The sequence below is a fragment of the Bidens hawaiensis genome, unplaced genomic scaffold (assembly GCF_021521415.1).
Source record: "Bidens hawaiensis isolate Kalapana, Puna unplaced genomic scaffold, B.hawaiensis_p1.1 tig00051394_1, whole genome shotgun sequence".
Classification (NCBI taxonomy): domain Eukaryota; kingdom Viridiplantae; phylum Streptophyta; class Magnoliopsida; order Asterales; family Asteraceae; genus Bidens; species Bidens hawaiensis.
The window spans coordinates 27,661-50,230 of record NW_027506190.1 but is presented as its reverse complement, the minus strand read 5'-3'; the positions used below and the strand labels follow the sequence as shown (position 1 = coordinate 50,230).

The 22,570-nt window shown below is 36.0% G+C and overlaps 1 protein-coding gene across 1 annotated transcript; it reads right to left on the bottom strand.

Moving 5' to 3' along the window:
• Positions 1-12,653: 12,653 nt before the first annotated feature.
• Positions 12,654-15,784, bottom strand: LOC143617024 (protein FAR1-RELATED SEQUENCE 5-like). Its single transcript, XM_077089697.1, has 8 exons — positions 15,721-15,784; positions 15,049-15,131; positions 14,913-14,939; positions 14,292-14,797; positions 14,135-14,194; positions 13,916-13,934; positions 13,150-13,719; positions 12,654-13,061 (listed from the first exon to the last, which is right to left on the bottom strand). The coding sequence occupies exons 1-8, from the start codon at positions 15,782-15,784 to the stop codon at positions 12,654-12,656; spliced, it is 1,737 nt and encodes a 578-aa protein (XP_076945812.1).
• Positions 15,785-22,570: the final 6,786 nt, after the last annotated feature.

Sequence of the window (22,570 nt, the reverse complement as noted above, 5' to 3'; positions counted from 1 at the left end):
TTCAGCACTCATCTTAAGCACAAACGCTAAAACTTTATAGAAGTGTCTATGAATGGTTTCCCCGGTATGATTAAAAGATTCTTGGACAAACCTATTCGTACACCCATGAGCCAAAGTCATCAAGAAGATTCCGACCGACTCCTCAATAGATATATTGCGGGTTTGTGTCAGTTCGTATCTAGTAACAAGATCTATGCATAACTATCTAAAAACTGGTACGTCTAGTCTAAATATTTCATAACACTTTATTGGATGGCCATTTAATATTTCATTAATAAGCATGTGCCATGTGTGGTCCGACGTATGACATGGTGTTTGTTCGTTACGCAAGTCACGAACTAATATTATCCATTTGACAACTAATGCACATGCCATTTTGAATTCTATATCCTCGTCCACCCAATATTCTTCACCGTCATCATGCAAATGAGAGTCGCCACTATCCATCCTATATAAATATAAAAGATGCATATTGTCAAACGATAACACAAATATAAAAAGTATAGATAACGCATATTGTCAAACGATAGCACAAATATAAGTAGAATAACACATAATGTCAAACGACAACACACATATAAGAAGTAGAAATAACACATAATGTCAAAGATAATTCAAACATAAAACTTAGAACAACACATAATGTCAAACGATAATACGGAATGAAAATCGACTAATCAGTCTTCAGAAGTAATTTAAGGAGGATACATAAAAGCACACGGTTTTGCTTTTCGATTAAAGCACGCAATGCACGTAAATACTCATCGGAACCTTTTTCGAAACCGGGAAAAGTGATGACAATGCTCATGCAATCTTCAATTGTTGGGTAGGAGTTATCTGGTGGAAAAGTTTGTGTGCTTTTTGTTGATAAGATATTTATTACGCCATCTAACTTTTCCTCCAAATATGAAGCTTTGCTCTTGGTTGAACGCTTGTTGGCAACATCCTTAAACTTCTTCCTTTTACCCGAACTACTTCCAGCAAAACTAGGAAACAGATGCACATCAACACCGAAACTTATTTCATCATTCTCCCTTGCCCTCTATATTTTCTTCACATCGAACACCGTTCATATTGCTATCCTTTTGAAATTGTAACGATTCATATCTTGATCTCCTACGACAACCGAATCCCGAAACAAAGGAGCATAGTGCGTCTCAAATATTTTCAAATTTGTGTCCCTAAATTTAGCAAAGTATTTATCTTCCTACAAGAAAAATTAGAAACAAGAACTAAGCCAAATGTGCACAATACATGTAATTAAATAAGACTAATAATAATCTGGTCAAAGTATGACTCTGTGTGCAACATAAACTAACAGATTTGTAGTGGTGGTGATAATGCTAATTCATTTGATATTATTAGAACTTAAATAATAAAGTGAACATCCTTAACTGTATTATCTCAACAACAAAATAATAATAGAATGATGCCAATATGTCAAGCTCTGCAGCAACAGATGGCTCTCTAAATAATTTAGGCTTTTGCTTCAAGCAGAAACTCAAAAAACATGGACATGAAAACTAAATATAAAATCAGTTTAGAATACAATAATTTGGAAAATGTTTAATTCTTTCCTTCATTGGCTTTTGTTGATTTACAGTTGTATAGTAATTATGGTTATTTCAAAAAGGGAGTAACTAGAGTTATAAACGGTTGGTTTCTATATTTACGGGAATAAGTTATTACTATGACTCGTCATTTTTTATAAATGATTAATAATTTGATATTGTGTGACTACAAAGGATTGAGAATTAGAGTTTGTTTGTATTCAACCCAAATTGATCCAACTATATGTACTTTGAATTGATAGGCTTGAAAATAATCGGGTGAACCTGAAACCTGATTTTTTTTAACAAATAAACCCGAAACCCGAACCTATTAACAAATCTAAGCAGTACCATTTGATAATATTTATTAATAGAAGATTTAGGTGTATAATCATGATCACTTATGCAAGGATCAGCTAGTCAAAGTAAAATAAGTCAGGCAAATTGTATGGACAGTAGGCATTCAAGGACCACTAGTGGCTATAAGACTTTTAGAGTGTCTGAAGATGTATGATATGGTATGGATGTATGATATGGTATGGCTGCTCTCATTTTATAATAAACTAGAGAAGCAATTTTCAAGCTGTTTATTACCTTTAATAAAACATCTAATTTATTTTACATTTATCAATATGTAAAAGGATCACTCAAGAAGGATATTGGATACACATCAATTTGACTCTATGGAAGTAGTGGTATGCCTCATTTGTAATATAGAAAACTAATTCAAATTACATCTAACAAAATCTGTAACTCGAATCGATTAACCCGAAACCCGATCAGGTTGACCCGATTAACTAACTACAAATGATTAAAAAATAGTAGGAGTGTAGAATTTACCTTTATTTTCTCATCCCAACACTCAGGCGATGCATCGATTGAGCTTCTCGTCCCACCAATCCCCGTTTCATGTCTCATCAAGCGGTCATAAAGCTTCCATTTTTTTATGACGTCCCATATGTTTTTATTTGTTTTTCATCAAAGGTTATGCCCGTTTTTTCATGCATGGTTTGAACTATATTCTTCCACCCAATATTACTAAAGTGAGTATCGGGCCTATTTCCTTTTCTAAGTTCAAGCAAGCACGCATCGATAAACTCCTTGAACGTATCATTGTCCCACAAAATTTTTTATTTTTCGTAGTCCTAAGCATACTATATCCATGATTCATAAAAAAACACCTCCAATATACCAATGTGAAACATATTAGTGAATATAAGACAACAGCTAGAGGCGAAACAAAGAATTGAGCAAACAACTAAACATATGTCATCCAGTTCACTAAAATTGAGTTTTAACTTAAGCATAACAAATAGATCATGAACTTAGATTTTTTACATATGAACGAACATGTGTCATACATATAATAATATTTTGCAACAAAACATTTTATACATATAATAAAACACAAGACTAGTCTGAATAAGCACAAACCTCATTACTAAAATCACCAAAACACCAAGCATGCTTCAATCAAACATCACAAACAGATTTAAACACCAATTACATGAGAATCAAACATACTTAAAATTGAATTGTACAAACCTGGTGACCTGTGTGTTTTCGAATTGGACATTACCGTGTATTTTTTTGATAGAAGGAGATGAGGAAGGTTCATATTATAAGAAGATTATAAGAGCAAATTCAATGTTAGCAGGGGTAGTTGAGAGTGGCAATTACTCGAATTGATGAGTTGGGTGTGTGAATTCAATGATCGAAGCAGGGTTAGGGTTGAGAATAATGATTGATGGCAGGGGGTAGGCGATTGGTAATTGATGGCAGTGGTAGGTGGAGTTTTAATGAGCTGGGTGGAATGAGGGTGTAATGGGAATTCTGATCTTGATAAGGAGATAAGTTAGGGAACTCTAACTTATTGAAAATCCATATTTTGGCATTGTGGATAAGGAGATATGAAAAAGAACTTATGTATTACCAAACACTTTTTTAACACAAAAATAACTTATTCAATCACCATAAGTTATAATGAGAAGAAAATAAGGAATCCTAAACACACCTTATTTACTCAGCCTCATATTCTCCCAAACCAAAACCAAAAAAATCGTTTGCATATGTCGGCATTTCATTATAATTAACTTATTGAATTGCTATCATACCCGTATCTTACTAAACTACCTTTTAAACCTTAACCATTGCCAGCCGTATTTTAAGGCAAGTTAACCCAACCCACATTTTATTTTATCTCCATTTTTATCATTACACCAAATAAAACACTTCATTTTCTCTCTTATTTTTAATTAAATAACATTTTCTTAAATATTTTTTATCATTACATTTTCTCTTTCCACTCACAATCACTTTCAAAAATATTAAAAATTTATAAAAGGATGAACAATGTTTCTCCAAATTTACTCATCAACAAAAGTTTCGCTATCTCATCCACTCACAACTACTCTTTGTAATATAGACCTCAGTCACCCACTCACACTAATAACACAAGTGATTGATTTAGTACGGGAGTATTGAATCCCTACCTCATGGTGACTGAGAGGGTATTTATAGCCGGGGATGAGAGAAGGTGATTGACTAAGTTGTCACTATCCAAAAGATACTTCCATTCACCTAGAGAGACACATGGCTGATTCTAATAGGAGGCAACAACTGGCCATGTGCTAGGCTATAGGAGAATGTCCAGTTGTCTCCTCTTTATTGGTTAAACCATCACATGCTATTTGTTATGGAGGTAATGTCATTGTCAAGGAATCTTTTGGTTATCAACTGTTGTGCCTTGCAAATATACATTCAAAAACATGTGGCTATAAAGGTCACATTAGAAGGATGCGTTTCAAAAAACATGTGGCTATAAAGGTCAGATGGGATAATGAAGTTGATGTAGGTGGCTATAAAATGGTTAAATCTTGATCATCTGTTGTGTGTTAAAACAAAGTTGAATGTGCATAACAAGTGGAGCATCAGTATGATAAAAGTATTTGGCGTTAATGTGTAGGAAACGACGGTACATAAGTAGATAGTTTTAAGACATCCTATAAATCCATAGTTTGGTTAAGTGAAAACACACCAACTGACAAATGTTAAATAGCAATATGTATGAAAAAATTTGTACTAGTGAAACTGATTTAACAAGTGTGTGAACTTGGCTGTGTGTTAATGTTTAAAATCGGTTCATGTGGTGTTGCATCATAACATACGCGCCGTTGAACATACGAAACCTACACATACACCAACCCAACAGAGGTGCCTACATAACAAGCCGTGTGCACATGTGTACGTTCAAAGTCCAATGAGATGGCATAACACACAAGTAAGGCCATGATGCGTACGAACAAATATATATGTGTACGTTGATAGATACCAACGTAAGCGCGTACGGACGTGAACATTATTGTATGGACGTACATACCCGCGGATGTAAGTGCATCTATGTGGGCGTATGTAAGAACAATGTGATTGCGTACGCGCGTACGCATAAGTGTTAACGCACGCAGCCAATAGTATATATATAGACATCATCAGGGACCAGAAACTGATTTCACAAGTGTGTGTTCTTGGTTGTGTGTTAATGTTTAAAAATCGGTGCATGTGCGTGTTGTATCCTGACATGCGCGCCTATGAACATACAAAACCTACACATACACTAACCCATAAGATGTTCCTACATAACAAGACGCGTGCACATATGTACGTTCAAAGTCCAATGAGATGGCATAACACACAAGTAAGGCCATGATGCGTATGAACAAAGATATATATGTACGTTGATAGATACCGACGTAAGCGCGTGCGAACGTGAACGTTATTGTATGGACGTACATATCCACGGATGCAAGTGCATCCATGTGGGCGTACGTAAGTACAATCTGACTACGTATGCGCGTACACATAAGTGTTAACGCGCGTAGATAATAATATGTATGCAGATGTGTGACAGACATATCTGTGCACGTTCGTGAACACGTGTGTTTGTATGTGCATAAAAGCAGCTGTACGGTTTGTTATATGAGAGCATCCTTTGGCGCCGAAGTGGCCGTATGTACAGGTTGACTTGAATATACATTTCGACATACATGGGTACATCCGTTTACAAGAGCAGACATGATGTTTTAAACAAGTTGTTCATCATTTATAGACAAGTAGATATACTGGTACACAGATAAAATTTCTAAAGAGAAGTATATAGTCAATGTTAAACACATTGATCCTTGGTTCTGCCATTGAAGGTGAACGTGTGACATTCGTCAAATTCGGGTTTTAGATTTCTTTTTCGCGTTTTATTTTAATAAAATATACGTCGAATCCGTATTAGTAGTTGTAAACCGACCCGAACTTTTTATTAATAATATAGTCGATCTACATTATCCTTGAATGTTACTTCACCGATAAGCATCCTTTATGCGTTTATTTATCTAACTTTTATTAACTTAGAAACTTATATATATAACTTTAGGGTTTAATTGGTCATTTCATTAAGTTTGTTATTGTTTAAAATGTTTTCTAACTAAGTTGAAACACAATTAGAACTTGAGGGACTAAAATGTAACTTTTATAAACCATCCATATAAAAAGGAATAAACCCTAACCCTAAACATAAACCAAGCCTCCATCTTCTTCCTCCCATTTTCCGGCCGCCGCCGCCACCCCTGCCGGCCAACACCACCACCGAACACCTCCTCTGGCCGTCCCTTTTCCCCTCCCTCGCTCTTCTTTTCCGACGAACCCTACCCCGCAGCCCCCTTCCCTCTCCGGTTCGTTATTCCGACGACCAGAAACCGGCCACCGGCAGCTCCGCCTCTCTCTATCTGCCTCTCTCTCTCTCACGGACTCTCTCTCTCTCAGACTCTCTCTCTCTCTCTCACGGTCTCACTATATCTCTCTTCTCTCTCACGGTCTCTCTCTATCTCTCTTCTCTCTCTCTCTGTTTTCATTTTCCGGCAACTTCTGTTTTTTCGTATCTGGCGGGTTCGACTCGTGTACTTCTCGGTATAGAGCCACGACTCGGGGACAGTTAATAGATAAATTAAAATTGGGGTTTTGGTATTATGAGTTTTCATATATTGATTTCCAGATTTAAATGGTTAATAAGTGGGTTGTGTATCGGTTATAGTCTTTGCTTCGGGTTGGATGGATATGGAGTTATTTCTGATTTGGGGAGATGGATATGTTATTTTTATTATGGGTTTAAATTAACAATTGTTATTTTGGTTCGGTCGGTTTGTACGTTAGTTATTAAACTAGAGGTCTTGGGTTCGGGTCTCATCCTAGACCGGTTTTGGTATTATTATTTTTATATACTTAACAAATTTATTGTTACTACTAATATTAATACCACTACATAAAGATAATTATTAGTATTATTATGTTTAAATGTACTATTATATGTATTCATTACTAATATGATTATTATTATTATTATTATCATTTCTTTATAAATATTAAAGTTGTTAATATTATTATTAAAGATCATATTATTATTATTTATTAAAATTATATTTATTATCATTTATTATTAGCAATAATATTATTATATTTATTTTGTGAACTCGTTTAGAACTCGAACCGACATCGAGTATGGTATCATTACCTACTATCAATATTATTTATTATTATTATTTTATCAACAACATTTTACTTAATACTAAGATCGTTATTCTTCAACTATTAATATTAGTATTATACTATATTAGTATTATTAATAATAATTATTGTTATTATTATTATCATCATTATCTTATACATATCTATCTATGTATAAAGATAGATAGCATGTTTTCTGTTATTATTATTATCATCATTATCTTATACATATCTATCTATAAATGTATATATATATATATACATATCTAACATATCTTTTTAGAATTATTATTATCATTACTATCATTATTATTAATAATATTATTATAAGCTATATTATCAATTCATTTTATGAAAACCGGATTCTTGATTTAAAACCCGTCTTGTTTCTATTTAATATTGGTTTAGTTATTTAAAAGCCCAATAAAATAATATTATTTTCGTATTAATTATCATTTAAGTACGAGTCCCTAATCTTTAACAAACTAACCGGTAACCCGATTAACAACCGAACATTCTTATTTAATGTTTCAAATGTGTTTTCAACTAAAGTTCAAGTTCATTAATATATTTTATTTATTCGTTTTCAATTAGCTTTCAAGTAGGATTCGTTCGTTTCTTTCACAAGCTTTTTATATGTCGATCATTTATTATTTCCCGGTTCGTCAATCGAGGTGAGTACTTTCATACCCCCTTTTTCCATCTTTCGTTTTGGGGTGACATTTCATACTTATCAAACTAAATGCTCTATTTACTTAAATCTTAAACCCACAAACGTGATTGTATACATTACTTAAATACTTGCTTGATTTGGTGTTCTATGCTATATGTCTATGTGTTTATCGCTTTCGGTTGGTTGAATCTATAAATCCTAGACTACTTGGCATCCCCTTGTAGCAAGGTGCCGTTAACGTAATGCAATTAACGATATTCTATTAAATCCTAGACTACTTGGCAACCCCTTTTAGCTAGGTGGCGCTAACGTAATTCTATTAGCGATTGCCAATTGACCCAAGTTGTTGCTTTTATTTATTATTTTGTATACAAGTTTTTGTGGCTTTCTATTACTATATACTTATATGCTCAAACTTATGAATTGCTCACCAACCTTTGTGTTGACAAACTTTATTTTATGAAATGTTACAGGTTTGATTTTTGTTAACTCGAGGACTTGACGAAAACGTTACCAAGACTATTAGGATATTAGTAAAACGAACAATATAATTGCTACTTGTATTCAACTTGTTTGTGTGGACGAGATGTGCTGTTTATTGATTTGTTGAAATAAAATGAGTTGAATAAATATTGTCACTTTAAATAGTGTCTTGTGTATTTATCCAATCACGTTGCACCCCGGCATGTTCCGCCGCCTTTGGTCGGGGTGTGACAGAACGACAGGTGATATTGAAGCAGTGGGTATAGAGACACTGGCGTATAATAGTTAACAATAATTTGCTAATGGCTACGTGCATAACTAATCAAGCAACGTGTCCACAAATGCGAGAATTTATTAACATATGAAAGTCTAGTAAAAATGATTGTTTAATATAAAAAGAAAGCTATTCAAGACGAATAGTATGGTCTCTCAAATATAAAAGGAAAAAAGATTAAAAAAAACAGACTTTTTGTCATGATAACTCAAGTTGGTATCGTTGCTGTCATCAGATTCTTCAAATGAGTCCGTTTCAGATGTGTAATCGGTCTCGCCGCTTTCCACATATCACATACCTTGTTTGTCCATCATTGCTACTTTATCTTTTCTCGCATGGATCCTTTCTTTTCGCCTTTGCTCACGTTCTTTTCGCTTGCGTTCTTTTTCGAGCATAATTTTATCATGGTTACGTGAGTCGTGATCACGAACATGTTTGTCACATTTTTTGCAAAACCTTTTTGGTTTCTTGTTTTTCTTTTTGGCCATCTCCCCCGAACATGCCTTGCGCTTGCGAGAACCGGAACCCTTATTTCTAATCCTTGTCGGTGGAAGTATGGTGACTTTTTCGGGTATCTTGTTAGAGGTGCACAAACCGGTTTTTTTAAAAAAACCGGTTCGGTTATTAACCGGACCGGTTTTTTTTGGCCCGGAAAAAAACCGGTTCGGTTAATAACCGGACCGGTTAATAACTGGTTTTTTTCTGTCAAAACCCTAACCGGTCTAACCGGTTAGGACAGGTTTAGAAACCGGTTAGAACCGGTTAATAAACCGGTTTTTTTATTAACCGGTTTTTTTTATTAACCGGTTTTTTTTTTTTTTTTTTTTTTTAAATTTCGCGGTTTCAAATACGAATATTTGTTTTTTATATTTTGTACTTAATGAAGACCATTATTTTTTCACAGTATAAACAAACCGGTAACTACAAGGCAAACCGGTAACTACAAGGCAAAACGGACTGACCGAAGCCATTCTTTGCTTTCGTTGTTAGGGTTCTTTGCTTGGAAGATGAGTATGAGTGTGTGTTGGTGAATGTGTTTTCAACAAACCAAAGATTAAAAACACATAACTTTCATTTATAGTTTTTACATTAAAAATACCAACATTAAATCGTTATCGCATATTCGTAACTCAAAAATACAAATATTAAATCATTAACACTGAAGAAATCTCTGCCAAGAACTGTTGTTCATGATTTAACTCAAAAATACAAACATTAAATCGTGAACTAGCAGATGCTCCTGTTGTTCCCAATCGCAGTTTGTTCATGATTTGCCTCCATGTTTGCTGTTTCTTTAACTAAATTAGAAAAATCCAAATCAACAAGTAAATAAGAGCACATATTAGGAAAAAGAATGCTTAGACACGATTACATGAACAACTTGCTGTTTCTTACTCATGATTTGCCTCCATGTTTGCTGTTTCTTTAACTAATTTTTTTCGCTACCCGATCCCGAGCTATTTCTTAGGTAATCGTCGTACGCGGCTTCTTCATCGGTCATTGGTTGAGTGTGTCCTTCATTGACCTCGTCTTCATACAAGCCCGCTTCATACTCCATTTCCCCATCGAGTGAGCGTTGATGTTGTGCCCTATCTAAAGAATCCAAGTAATCCTTGTAGCAAATCGACATCTCTATAGCTGGTGCAGTGAGTCGAGTCCTCCTAATCGATATAACCCTGCCAGAAACAGAAAAAGCAGACTCCGAAGCTACCGTGGAAGCTTGGACCGTTAGTAAATCTTTGGCCATGGCGGCGAGGATCGGAAACTCATCCTCCTTACCTCTCCACCAAGCCAGCAAATCAAGACTTCTAAATTAATCCGGAGTCATGTGTTTCACAAAGTTGGTACCACCATACCTTCCAAGTTCACTGCTTGGGGTGTTTACCCTTTGACGTTTACCGGCGTCTTCCCAAATCATGTAGTACATCCCCATTTCAAGGTCGGTTTGGGATTGGGATTGGGCAACAGCTCTTAACGAGTCATGAATTTGGGAGGACGACCCGTATTTTGTAAGGTAGACATCATACATGTTTGACAAGGTGGTGTTGAAAGTATTCTTTAAAGTTTGGCTATAATAGGGGTTTTGATCGTCGTTTAACCCAAGCTCATCACAAATTTTTTCTATTAAAGCTTCAACACCACCAACATTGATGCAAGGGTTTAACGCAGCAGCACATGTCAAAACAGCGGGTAGTTGTTGAAAATATTTTCTAAATTTTTCTTTCATTTTTACACCCATATCAAAATAAGGTGCACCCTTACAATCAAGTTCACTCAACTTTGTGCACATGACAGCAATTTTTGGTAAAGCAATGGGGCTTGTTGGATAGTAAACCCCGGATAAACTAGTTGTGCAAGATTTAAAAATTTGAAGGACCTCCGTAACGATCTCAATCAATAACCAGTTTCTAGGATCATATGGTGCACATTTACCCCTACTTGACAAAATTTGATAAAACGCAATTAATGATTCTTTTTGTTGGATGGCTTTCTCAAACATATTACAAGTCGAGTTCCATCTTGTTGGACAATCCCAATTTGGCCCCAACCATTGACAATTAGCTTCTACACAAAATTTTTTGTATCTTGAAAATGTTTTATTGTTGCTAAAAACATCTCGTAACATTCTTTTAAAACTGTTTCTTTGCGTTTCGATCACGTTTAACCCATCTTGCACGGCCAAGTTGATAATATGTGCAATGCATCGGCTATGAAAAAACGCTCCATCACAAATAGGTTTATACTTTAATTTTAAATGGCCAACCGCGGCCGTATTGTTGGACGCGTTATCAAACGAAATTGAAAAGATTTTATCTTCAATTTTGTATTGTCGAATGACTTTATCCAAGATTTGAAAAATATTTCTACCCGTGTGCGGGTAATCAAACAATTGAAACGCAACGGTTCGTTTCATCATTTGCCACGACTCGGGGTCAACCCAATGAGCCGTCACACAAATGTATGAGTCGGGCGAACCATGAGGTACCGACCAAACATCCGTTGTTAAGTTTACACCAGTTTGTAAGTTTGAAAAGTATGAAATTAGTTCGGATTTAGCGTTTTTCCATGCTTTAAGACAATCTCTTCTAAGGGTCGAACGACTTACGTGTTGGTAGCGTGGTTGAACATAGTTTTGCATCATCTCCGTGAATTGAGGGTTGTCGAAGTGGTTGAAAGGAAGTGTTTGTTGAATCACAAAGTTTGAAAACTGTTGACGTACCGCTTCAACGTCGTACGTAAACACCCCTCCTTGATTCGTCATCTCCGGCTGCGAACTACTTCCCGCTTCGTCCTTCAAGGCCTTGCAAAAGCGCTGTTGTATATGCGCTTTTATAGTGGAGTTTGCATCTTTGGCATAGAACTTCAAACAGTGCTTGCATCGAGCTTTTTGGCGACCGTTAGACAGTTCGCATAGGTCGAAATGTTGCCACACATCTTGGTTTTGTTTCGTGGGGATGATCCGAACGACCGTTATGTCTGTGTTCGAGGCACCCATGTTGACGGATGAAGCAGCACTTTGGGAGGCCATGATAATAAGAGCGTATAATCGAGTATGAAATAAACGAGTACGAGTATGAAATAAACGACTACGAAATAAGAGCGTATGGAGTGGTAATGTGGTATAATTGAGTGTGAGATAACAAAATAATCGCGCATGAAATAAACGTTTAGAGCTAGTAGAGTTGTATAATCGAGTGTGAGCTAACCTACCCAACCTAAACTATATATAGTTGTTTGTGGGGGTAAAATGTTAAAAAAAACGGCTAGAAATCAAGAAAAAACGGGCAAAAAAGGACCCAAACGGTCATATGGCCGTTTTATAACGGTCAAAAACCGGTTAACCTAAAAACCGGTTAACCGTTTTTAGGTTAACCGGTTTTTGACCGTTAACCGGTTAACCGGTTTTTAGGTTAACCGGTTTTTTAATAACCGGTTTTTAAATTTAACCGGTTTTTTTACTAACCGGTTCAATAACCGGTTTTTGTCCACGAATGAGTAACCGAAGTACTAACCGGCGGTTCAATAACCGGTCTAATCGGTTTTTTAATAACCGGTTTTTCTATTAACCGGTTTTCGGTTAAACCGACCAAACCGGTTCTATAACCGGTTTTTTTGAACACCTCTATATCTTGTAACCAATCAAATCTTGGATTATGGCAGAGTTGTTGTTGTTTGAAGGTTCGCTAGGAATTTTCTCCCAAATTTTATTCTTCATCTGCTGCATTTGGTCAACCAAGGACTGAAGAAGTTCTGTGTTACCTTGTGCCCGGTCCGCGCACTGATTGGTCAAAGTCAAAAACTGTTCCCTCAGTTTAGACCTATCGTCTAGAGGAACACCGTATCTGGATTCAATCTTGAAAAGTGACGATGGTAGGGCGTCACTCATCCACCGTGTTGGGATGTATTTTTCAGGGATTTCATCTATTAGCTCGATTTGGAAGACTTTAAAAACGTGTCTACATAGGTAGCCAATGCGAGTGAAGCTCTTACAGGAACACGAAAAAGTGTTGTCATTGAGACTGTGAATCACCTACATAATAAGTTAAAATGGGGTTAGATGTTAATGACATGAAATTATTTAAACTACAAGTTTAATCTGTGGTGATACGTGATGAAACATGATCCTTGAATTCACCAACAAAACCATTTCGTTTGTCCTTGTGATTGATAAAGTGAATGTTCAGTCCGTCTTCTGACTCAAGACGAGTATGTGCACAATGATGCAGTCCCCTTGTAATCTCTTTCTGAACCTCTTTAAAAATCGCTATAGTGTAGACATATGATGCGTGGCGCTCGGTTGGCAAAGGGGTCTCCAACGGCGGTGTCTTTGTTGTCATATCATTTTGCAATTGGCGTTGCACGTGTCGTTGCAATGCCATTTCAAAGCAGTTCATGAATTGAACAGGATTGTTGCCTCGGCTAGAATATACTTTGAACTGTGAATGGGAACTCTCACATCGGGAGGTAGTCTTCATTAGGCAACACATTGGAAGCTCTATAAAGTAAGCCGAGACCCAACTTTCTCTGATAGCAAACATGTCTTTAAACCATTTGTTTTCGCTTAAGTTGAATTCGTCAATCAAAGCATGCCATCTAGATTCAAAGGTCTCTGGCTTGATGAACACATTCCAAACCAACTTATTAACACGACACCTGATTTCTTCATTAACCTGCATCTCTCCCTTCAGCTTAAACAAAAAAAACCACAAGTCAATAATATTTTTGAAAGTGTTACACGCGAAAAAAAAAGTAGAATTATAAACAGATTTTTACCTTAATAGGTATTTTATTTGTACGTGCCACATGGACAGTCTATGTGTGGATTCGGTCAAAACACTTGAAACGGCTTGTTTCATAGCCGCATCCTGATCAGTCAAGACTAACCTGGGCTGCTTGCCATGAGCTGTTATGAACGCATTTAGTAACCAATGGTAAGAGTCAATCGTCTCATTATGTATTAAGCCAGCACCAAAGGTAACACATTTCTTTTGGCAATCCACGCCCGTGAAAGGGAAAAAATCGTATTATGCCTGTACACGAATGTAAGGGATATAAAAAATTAATGAAGCGTGTGGCAGGAAAAGATAATCGCATGATCGTTACCTGTTTGTTGCATACGTAGCATCAAAAGCTAACACTTCACCAAACATAGTGTAGTTGCATCTAGATATGTTGTCAGACCAGAATATTAACCTTAGCTGACCGTCAACAGCTTTGTATTGGAAAAAAATCCTCCAAATGATACATGTTGTCGGCAAACCTATCGATAATCATTTGAGCAACCGCATCAGCTACACAAGACCTAACATTGCGAGCATGGTTCTTAAAGTCAGACTTTGTTCCTGTGACCAAGTGTTGGCCGCCCTTCAGAGATGATTGCACACGGTGAGCAACGGTTGGACCGAAACCCGCAGTTTGAAGACTTTGAATAAATTTCTTTTCTGAAAACTGTAGCTGTCTTCGTCCTCGGGTTAGATCCATATTATAATCACTGACAAGGTCATGATTGTGACCCTCTATGAAATTATATATCTCGAACCCGACTGATGTTGATGGAACTTTAAGTCTGATACATGCAGTGCAACCACTGACCTTTATATTCCTGTGGCGTCGCTTGGTAGATGACGATGAGGTGTTGATGGTATCGACATCTTTGAAACATGGGATACCGGATTTGCTACAAACCATATACCTATGGGAGATGGCGCCTTTTGTCCGTGTTGTGGTTGAGATCCTAACGTCAAAACCAGCTTTGGATGCGTAAGCCTAGTACATAACAACAACATCATCCCATGTTTTAAAATGTAACCCGATTGAAGGTTTTTCATCTGATGGAACATTTGGAATCCAATATTTTGTCCCATCAGATGCGTATGTGTACTTGGTTGGTGATTTTCTGCATGTAATACTAAATGAACAAGTCAAACAATATACTAATAATTGGATAATAATAAGAAATGATAATGAAAGTAAGTGTAGATAATGAAACTTGGGTAATTCTTACGTTCAAGGCTAACAACTTGTGGAACACTCGACTGACCGAGTAACGTCTCATTAGTTTCTGGGATAATCGTTTGAATCTCGGGAACATCATCATTTCCTGGAAAAACAGTTTGAATAACGTTAAAATGACAGATACTGTTAAAAATGAGTAAAACCTAGATCATTATACAAACAAAAATGACATTAAAATATCATTATTGAAAAAGATAAATACTATCAATGAAAGAAGATGACTACTTAAAAAGCATTAAAAGATCAGCGTATTATTAGCATTTAAAAATTATCGGGCTAATTGCAACATTGTATTTGTATAAATTACCTAGTGTTTGAAATTGTATACCATTATAACTAACATAATGTTTATAAAGATATGTCACTAGCAAAATAAAACACATATAACAAGATAGTAGTCCACATACATACAAAAAAAAAACTACACATTTGAGAAAATGTACATACATATAGAGAGGAGTCCATACATACAACTGTATGAACATACATACACACAAATGAATGAATCCAACCACAGTAATTCCCATGATATAAAAATTTAAGGAAACAAATATTGTTTTACGTTTTATAGAAAATAAATTGACAAAGTCAGCAAAATGTGGTTTCTAATACTTGGACTATGCGATTAACGTGAATTTGTGTAGTTGATAAATTGAGCAAAATGTGGAACTTACTTTCATAATTATTAGTCGGTATGATGCTTGACTGAGGATTATGTGAAGACGAATCATTTTCCATTGCACCTAATAATTTGAGAACAAACAGATAAATTGAAAATACAAATTAACAAGAAAAAAGATAGCATGATATTATTTACCTGTTTTGTTGAATCTACTATGAACAATGAAGAGATAAGGATGATAGGTTAAGGCAAATAAATAGTTTTTATAATAATAATGACCCATTTAAGGCTGAATATTCAGTTAAGCATGTAAAAGATAATGATTTTGATCTTTCATAAAAACAAATATTCATATACATCTTGAAATACATCAAACGTTGAACCAAATTAACACTAAAATTAAATAGAAAAAAACATTAAATGTTAAGAAATAACAGGCTGATCTTCCCCAAGAGCTCACATCGACGGGAAGGTTTGGAACCTCGATGTCGGCTCTTCGCCACCTGGGGCTGTAGTATGTTCCAAGGGTTGGGCTGTTCGCCCATTAAGGGGAGATTGTTGAGTCAAAGATTTGACCTAAATGAAGTACATGGAAGATTGGAATCTTCTCAACCTCCTCTGAATTTACTAAGTAATGGATCCGAGCACACCTTAGACCTCAGAGCAAGCTTTTATTTGGCCGAGTACGATATTTTGCCTACCGGGCAAGGTTTACTTCAAATAGTCTTCTTAAGTGGTTATCCGAGCAGGGTTTGCAAATTAGCGTGTTTCCGAGTAGGGTTCACTAGTTTATGTAAATCCGGGCAAGGTTCACTTTATCAAGCAAGTCTGTTCTTCAGAGCCAAGTATATTACTCTTCCGAGTAAGGTTTGGTTATCCAAGTCCAAGAAGCCAAGAAATTGGAAGACCGGGCAAGGTATTCATTAATAAGTATGATCCAAGTATGCTTGATAATCTAAAGGAATATCTCTAAGTAATATCGGGCAAGGTTCAGCTCAAGCAAGGAACAGTACTCCCGAGTACACTTTGCTAATAAGTTATTTTATAGCAAGGAGCTGAAATGGATCATTGAAGAACAAGGTTGCTCGTAAGGAGTTGTCGGGCAAAGTCTAGCAAAGTCAAGAAGACTGAAGTCTACTCGGTGAGTATTTTACTTAGTGAAATACTCTTTAAGTAAAGTCTACCCGGAAATTGATCCCGAGCACACTTCTATGTTACCAAGTTATGAAGGATGGCCAAGCATACTCGGAAAGACAAGATTGATGCAAAGCCTACCCGGAAGACTTGTTTTACACTTAGTTTATTTTGAATATGTAATTTGAATATGTATGACTGTATTTAGGGTTTCTAGAAGGAATGAAAGCTGTCCAGGTTGGCAGGCCTATAAATAGAATATTTAGGGCACGCCGCCAAACAGAGCACAATACGAATAAGACAGACACATTAATTGAGAGAATATTGTGTGACGGCTGTCCTAGGATTCCGAGAAAACCCTAAATCGATTATCCTTTTGTATGATTAATATTATATAAATGGAAATCTTTTGAGTGAATCCTGTGTGTGCTTTCTACCTTTGTTTATTCATTGCAACCGTATGTTTGTTATTGATTCCGCCTTTAACAAACGGATATCTTTCTAAATATAGCAACCCGTCATTAACTCTCTTGTCGACACATAAATCTGTGTGAGTTATGACATGATTAATTAAGATCCAGGTGAAATCGAAGGGACAAACAAGTGGTATCTGAGCTTGTTACGGCTATTTTGGAAAGATTGTCGCTGATTGAAGATTTGAAGAAGAATGACGTAAGCAGACCTTTGTTCCATTGATTTGTGACGTCAGCAGCTCTGTTTTTCATTTTTCTTCCAGATCTACAATCTACCGGTGTTTTCTCTTCCTTATTTCAATTAAAGTTCTAATCTTTATATCTAAATCTTGTCTAATCACATCAGACACATCAGATCTGAGCATTCTATTTTCAGATCTGATTATTTTGAAATTATTTTTAAAGGAAACTGATTTTTAATTTCTCAAAATGTCTGGATATGAGGAACAAGAGGTGTTTACTAACAAGATACCAAGGTTGTATGGACAGGAAAACTTTATCAAATGGAAAGTACTCTTTGAAGCAGCCGTATGCTACAATGATATTGATATGTGGAACTCCATCAAGAATGGTCCACAAACTACTGTTGAAGAAGGTGCAAATGCAACTGCAACTGCTGCTGTAAGAGAAAAAATGAGAAAGGTGGATGACAAAGCCTTAACTATGATTAAGCTAGGTTTGTCTTGGGAGATTCTGACCAAGGTGGCTCATTGCACAACTGCCAAACAAATGTATGATGCTATCCTTGAAATGTATGAAGGGAATACTGAACTAAAGAACATAAAGAAGCAAAGATTAAAGCAACAGTTGGAAAGGTTCAAGTATAGGGATGGAGAAAGGTTGAAATCAATACTTGAACATTTTCTAAGTATTGTGAATGAGTTGAGGACAACTGATTATGTAATGACTGACTTTGATTTGAATACAAAGTTACTCAACTCAATGCCAAAAGAATGGTATACTGCTTGCAAATTCATCCTTCAGAAGCAAAATTTCAATGAATTGAAATTGGATGATGTGGTATGCTTTCTTCAGGCTGCAGAACTTGAAATGATAGAGAATGAGATGATTAAGGAAGGTAGACCCTGCTTCAATGTTTCAAATGCATTGATTGCAACCATGGGAAATCTGTCTACCAAGAATCAACAACAAATTCCCATTATTGAAGAACCAGCTGAACATAATGTTGTTACTCCAAAATCTTTCATTGGAGGTAGCACAAGCAATCAAGGAAATCAGCAGAGGTTCAACGTGCAACTGATTGATGATACTGATTTTGCCTCCAAGCCAAGTGGAAATGTTCCTAATACTGGCACAGGACATGGTCAAAGCAATGAAACACAAGCTTTGTTGTCTATGTTTACTGAGTCATATAGTGCATTTGTTGCAAAGAATATAATTCACACAAGTGTGGTACAAGATGATTTAGAACAAATTGATGCAGATGACTTAGAAGACATGGATTTGAAGTGGCAAGCTGCCATGTTGGGTTTGAGAAGTAAAAGACTGTATAACAGAACTGGTAGGTCTCTGGTTTCTGGTCCTAATGACAGGATTGGATTTGACAAGTCAAAAGCAATATGCTACAATTGTCAGCAACCTGGTCATTTTGCAAGGGAATGCAATCAACCAAGAAATGTTCAAATGAATCAATTCCAGAATCAACAACCAGGAGGTCAGCATCAATATCAACAAAATCAACCAAGAGGTCAGCAGCATTACCAACAAAATCAGCCAAGATTCAACAACAACAACAGTCAAATGAACAACTTTAACAACAAAAACTTCAATCCCAACAACAATTACAACCCCAACTTCAACAACTTTCAGCCTCAAATGAATAATCAACAACAAAGTATGCAGCAGACTCAAGGTTTTCAAATGAATAACAATCAAAACCTTCAAGCAGCTCAAAATGTTCCAAACAACACTATTCCAGCAAATCAAAATCAGATCAGAAATCAAGGAAATGTGGCAGTGACTACACAGCATGAAGGAAATTTTGATTGGAGCAATCATGAAGAGGACATTGCAGATGATATCAGGAAAACAAATGTGGCATTCATGGCCATAATTGAGAAAGAAAAAGGATCATCATCTCAGGTACACTCTGCTCCTACAGTTGATTTAAATGAACTTATTATTGAATTGAAAACAAAGGTAGGCAAGCTGGAAAGTGAGTGTTTCAGAAAACAAAGCATTATCAATGAGTATGAAGCAAGTGAGTTGATCAGTGATGAAAAGATTAAAAGCCTTGAAGATGATTGCATGATCATTTACAGAACTCAAACTAGATACACCACTGAGATTGATGGATTAAAGAAGATGTTGGTTGAAGAAAAGGTGCAAAACACAAGACTGAAGGTTGAAACTGAATTTTTGAAGAATTTGATCTCAACAGGCAACATATGTGGTATAATGAACCAGGTGAAGGAACAAGACAAATACAAAACAGTACCACCTCCATTCAACAACAACTTCATGCCAAAAGTTGACAAAGAGAAAAGAGATGCATACTTGCAACAATTCAGAGATGTCTTTCAAGACAAGGAAGAATTTGTTGATTTGTACAAAAAGGTAGAAGTGAATGAAGAAGGAGAGTTTGTGATTAAGAAAGAAGTAAAAGAGAATAAGTCAATTGGAGTTCAAGTCTCTGATGATGACTTTGATTCAGTTGAGTTGGATCAAGATTATTTGAGTGATTTGAGTGATCAAATTACTGAAAAGGAAATCAAAGCTGCTGAAAGAGGAAGAAAATATAAGAAACCTGAATCTGTTGATAAACTTCCAAAGTATCCACCAGTCCCACTAAGATTGAAGAAACAGAATGATAAAATGAAAAGAGAACATGTTTCTTTTGATATTTGTGAAAGGAGGAAGATAAACTACAATGCAGTTAGACCACCAAGCAAGGCTGTATTGGGTAAGATAAAGCAGAACAACAAAAAGAAGATGGTGACTGAAAAAGTTGATACAGAAAATTTTATTCCAGTTTATCCAATCTTTTCTAGTCATGAGGTGTTGGATGTTGGAGAAGTGGAAACCATGGAAGAGTATGAGAAAAGACAGTCAAGGGTTAGAGAAAGCAGTGATGAAGAACCTATGATTATGGAGAAGATTGTCTTTGTCAAAAGCAAACTTGAAAGACAAGACATCAAGATTGAGGAATTTGTTCCTTTTTCAATTGATTTTGATGGTTTAAAGAATCAGAAGACTCTAGGAGTCAAGACACCTAAGCCAAGTGAAAGATACAAGAAACCAAAAGAACATGAAATATTCAAAGGCAAGTTTGGTGCAAAAGGTGTGATGAATATGGACACCACACAGATTCATGTAACGAAAGATTCAAATTCAAACCATTTCATATACCAGATGGAACAAAGTATGGGCAAGATTTTGTCCTGTACAAAAAGAAGTATGATGAATATCTGGGAAAAGGAGAGGTGTGTGGAAATGAAACCATGAACAAAGAAGAGAAGAAATCTGAAAAGGAGACAAGGATTGAAAAGAAAGTGGCTGAACTAGCAAGAAGAAGTAAATCTCCTAAGAAGAATGAGAAATTGACCAAAAAGAACTATCAGTCTGTGAAAATAAAGCAAGATACTCAATCAGTCAAATCTGATAGCTCACAAGGATCATCAAGCAGTGAGAAGACAAGAAGAAAAGATGCACATTCTAGAAATAAACCAACAGAACTCACTGGTGATGAGAAGTTTCTATTAAGACATGGATATGAACCACATGGTTTCCTTTGGAAACCTAAGACTGAGAGAAAGGTTGAGCAAGTTGCTGATGTGAGAGACTACTCTGAGAAGAAGGACTATGTGATAAAGGAGTATGCCATTGACTCAGATGAATACCACTGCCCAACCTCACTTGTCAAAACTCCAAGAGAGTGTGGTTATGAAACTGATCATTCAAACAACTTAGAATTGGCTCATGAAGATCCTAAACCAACAACACTCACTTCCCAAGCCGTGTCTGAAATTGAATCTGATGAACTGCAAGTTGATAAGGCTTGCACTTCATCACTTAACTAATCAAATTTTCTTTGTATGTGCAGGAACAGTCCACTCCTCTAAATGAAATATGGTATATGGATAGTGGTTGTTCTAGGCACATGACTTGTGACAAGAGATCTTTTGTCAATTATGAAGAGAAGTATGAAGGTCCAGTAGCTTTTGGGAGTGATGAGAATGGTGGAAAGATTGTTGGAAAAGGAATCTTAACAAATGAGAAAGTCTCATTTGATAATGTATTTCATGTTGAAGGTCTTCAGTACAATCTGCTGAGTATATCACAAATCTGTGATAAGGGTTACAAAGTCAGTTTTGATGATTCACACTGTTTCATTTTAAAACCTGAGTTTGTAATTCCACCTGAAATGATTATGATGATGGCACCAAGAAATGGTAACTTGTATGAATTGAATATGAAAGAAGCTATTTCAAGAGGAGGTGCATGTTTTGTTTCCAAAGCCACTGAAAATGAGTCAAAATTGTGGCATAGGAAACTGTGTCATGTGAACTTGAAGAACATGAATAGACTTGTCAAAGGTGAGCATGTCATAGGCTTACCTACAAGAGCATTCAAGTTGGAAGATCATTGTGATTCATGTCAAAAGGGAAAACAACACAAATCTACTCATAAGCCAAAGCTCATCAACTCAATTGATCAAGTACTTGAATTACTTCACATGGATCTCTTTGGTCCAGTGAGTGTACCAAGTATTGGGAAGAAAAGATATTGTCTGGTGATCATTGATGACTATTCAAGATACATTTGGGTTTATTTCCTAAGTACCAAGGATGAGACTGCAGAGTTGATTAAAGGTTGTGTAACAATGATTGAGAACAAGTTGAATAAGACAGTCAAGATGATGAGAAGTGACAATGGCACTGAGTTCAAGAATGGAGTTATGCAAGAATTCTGTGAAGCAAAAGGAATACAACAACAATTCTCAGCTCCTAGAACTCCTGAACAAAATGGTGTAGCAAAAAGAAGAAACATAACACTTATTGAAGCTGCAAGAACCATGTTAGCAGATGCTAATCTGCCTATCACTTTTTGGGCTGAAGCTATAAATACAGCCTGCTATGTTCAGAACAAGGTACTTGTTAACAAAAGGCTTAACAAACTCCATATGAAATATTTCACAACAGAAAGCCTTACATTAAGTTCTTCAAGCCCTTTGGATGCAAATGTTTTCTACTGAACACTAGAGACTATTTGAACAAGTTTCAAACAAAGTCCCTGGATTGTTTCTTTGTTGGATATTCTACACACTCAAAAGCC

Coding starts and splice junctions, on each gene's coding strand:
- LOC143617024 (XM_077089697.1), bottom strand. CDS start 15,784: ATGGAAAATGATTCGTCTTCACATAATCCTCAGTCAAGCATCATACCG. Junction 14,940..15,048: donor AGTCGAGTGTTCCACAAGTT/GTTAGCCTTGAA, acceptor TTGTTCATTTAG/TATTACATGCAGAAAATCAC. Junction 14,195..14,291: donor GCTCAAATGATTATCGATAG/GTTTGCCGACAA, acceptor CAACATATCTAG/ATGCAACTACACTATGTTTG.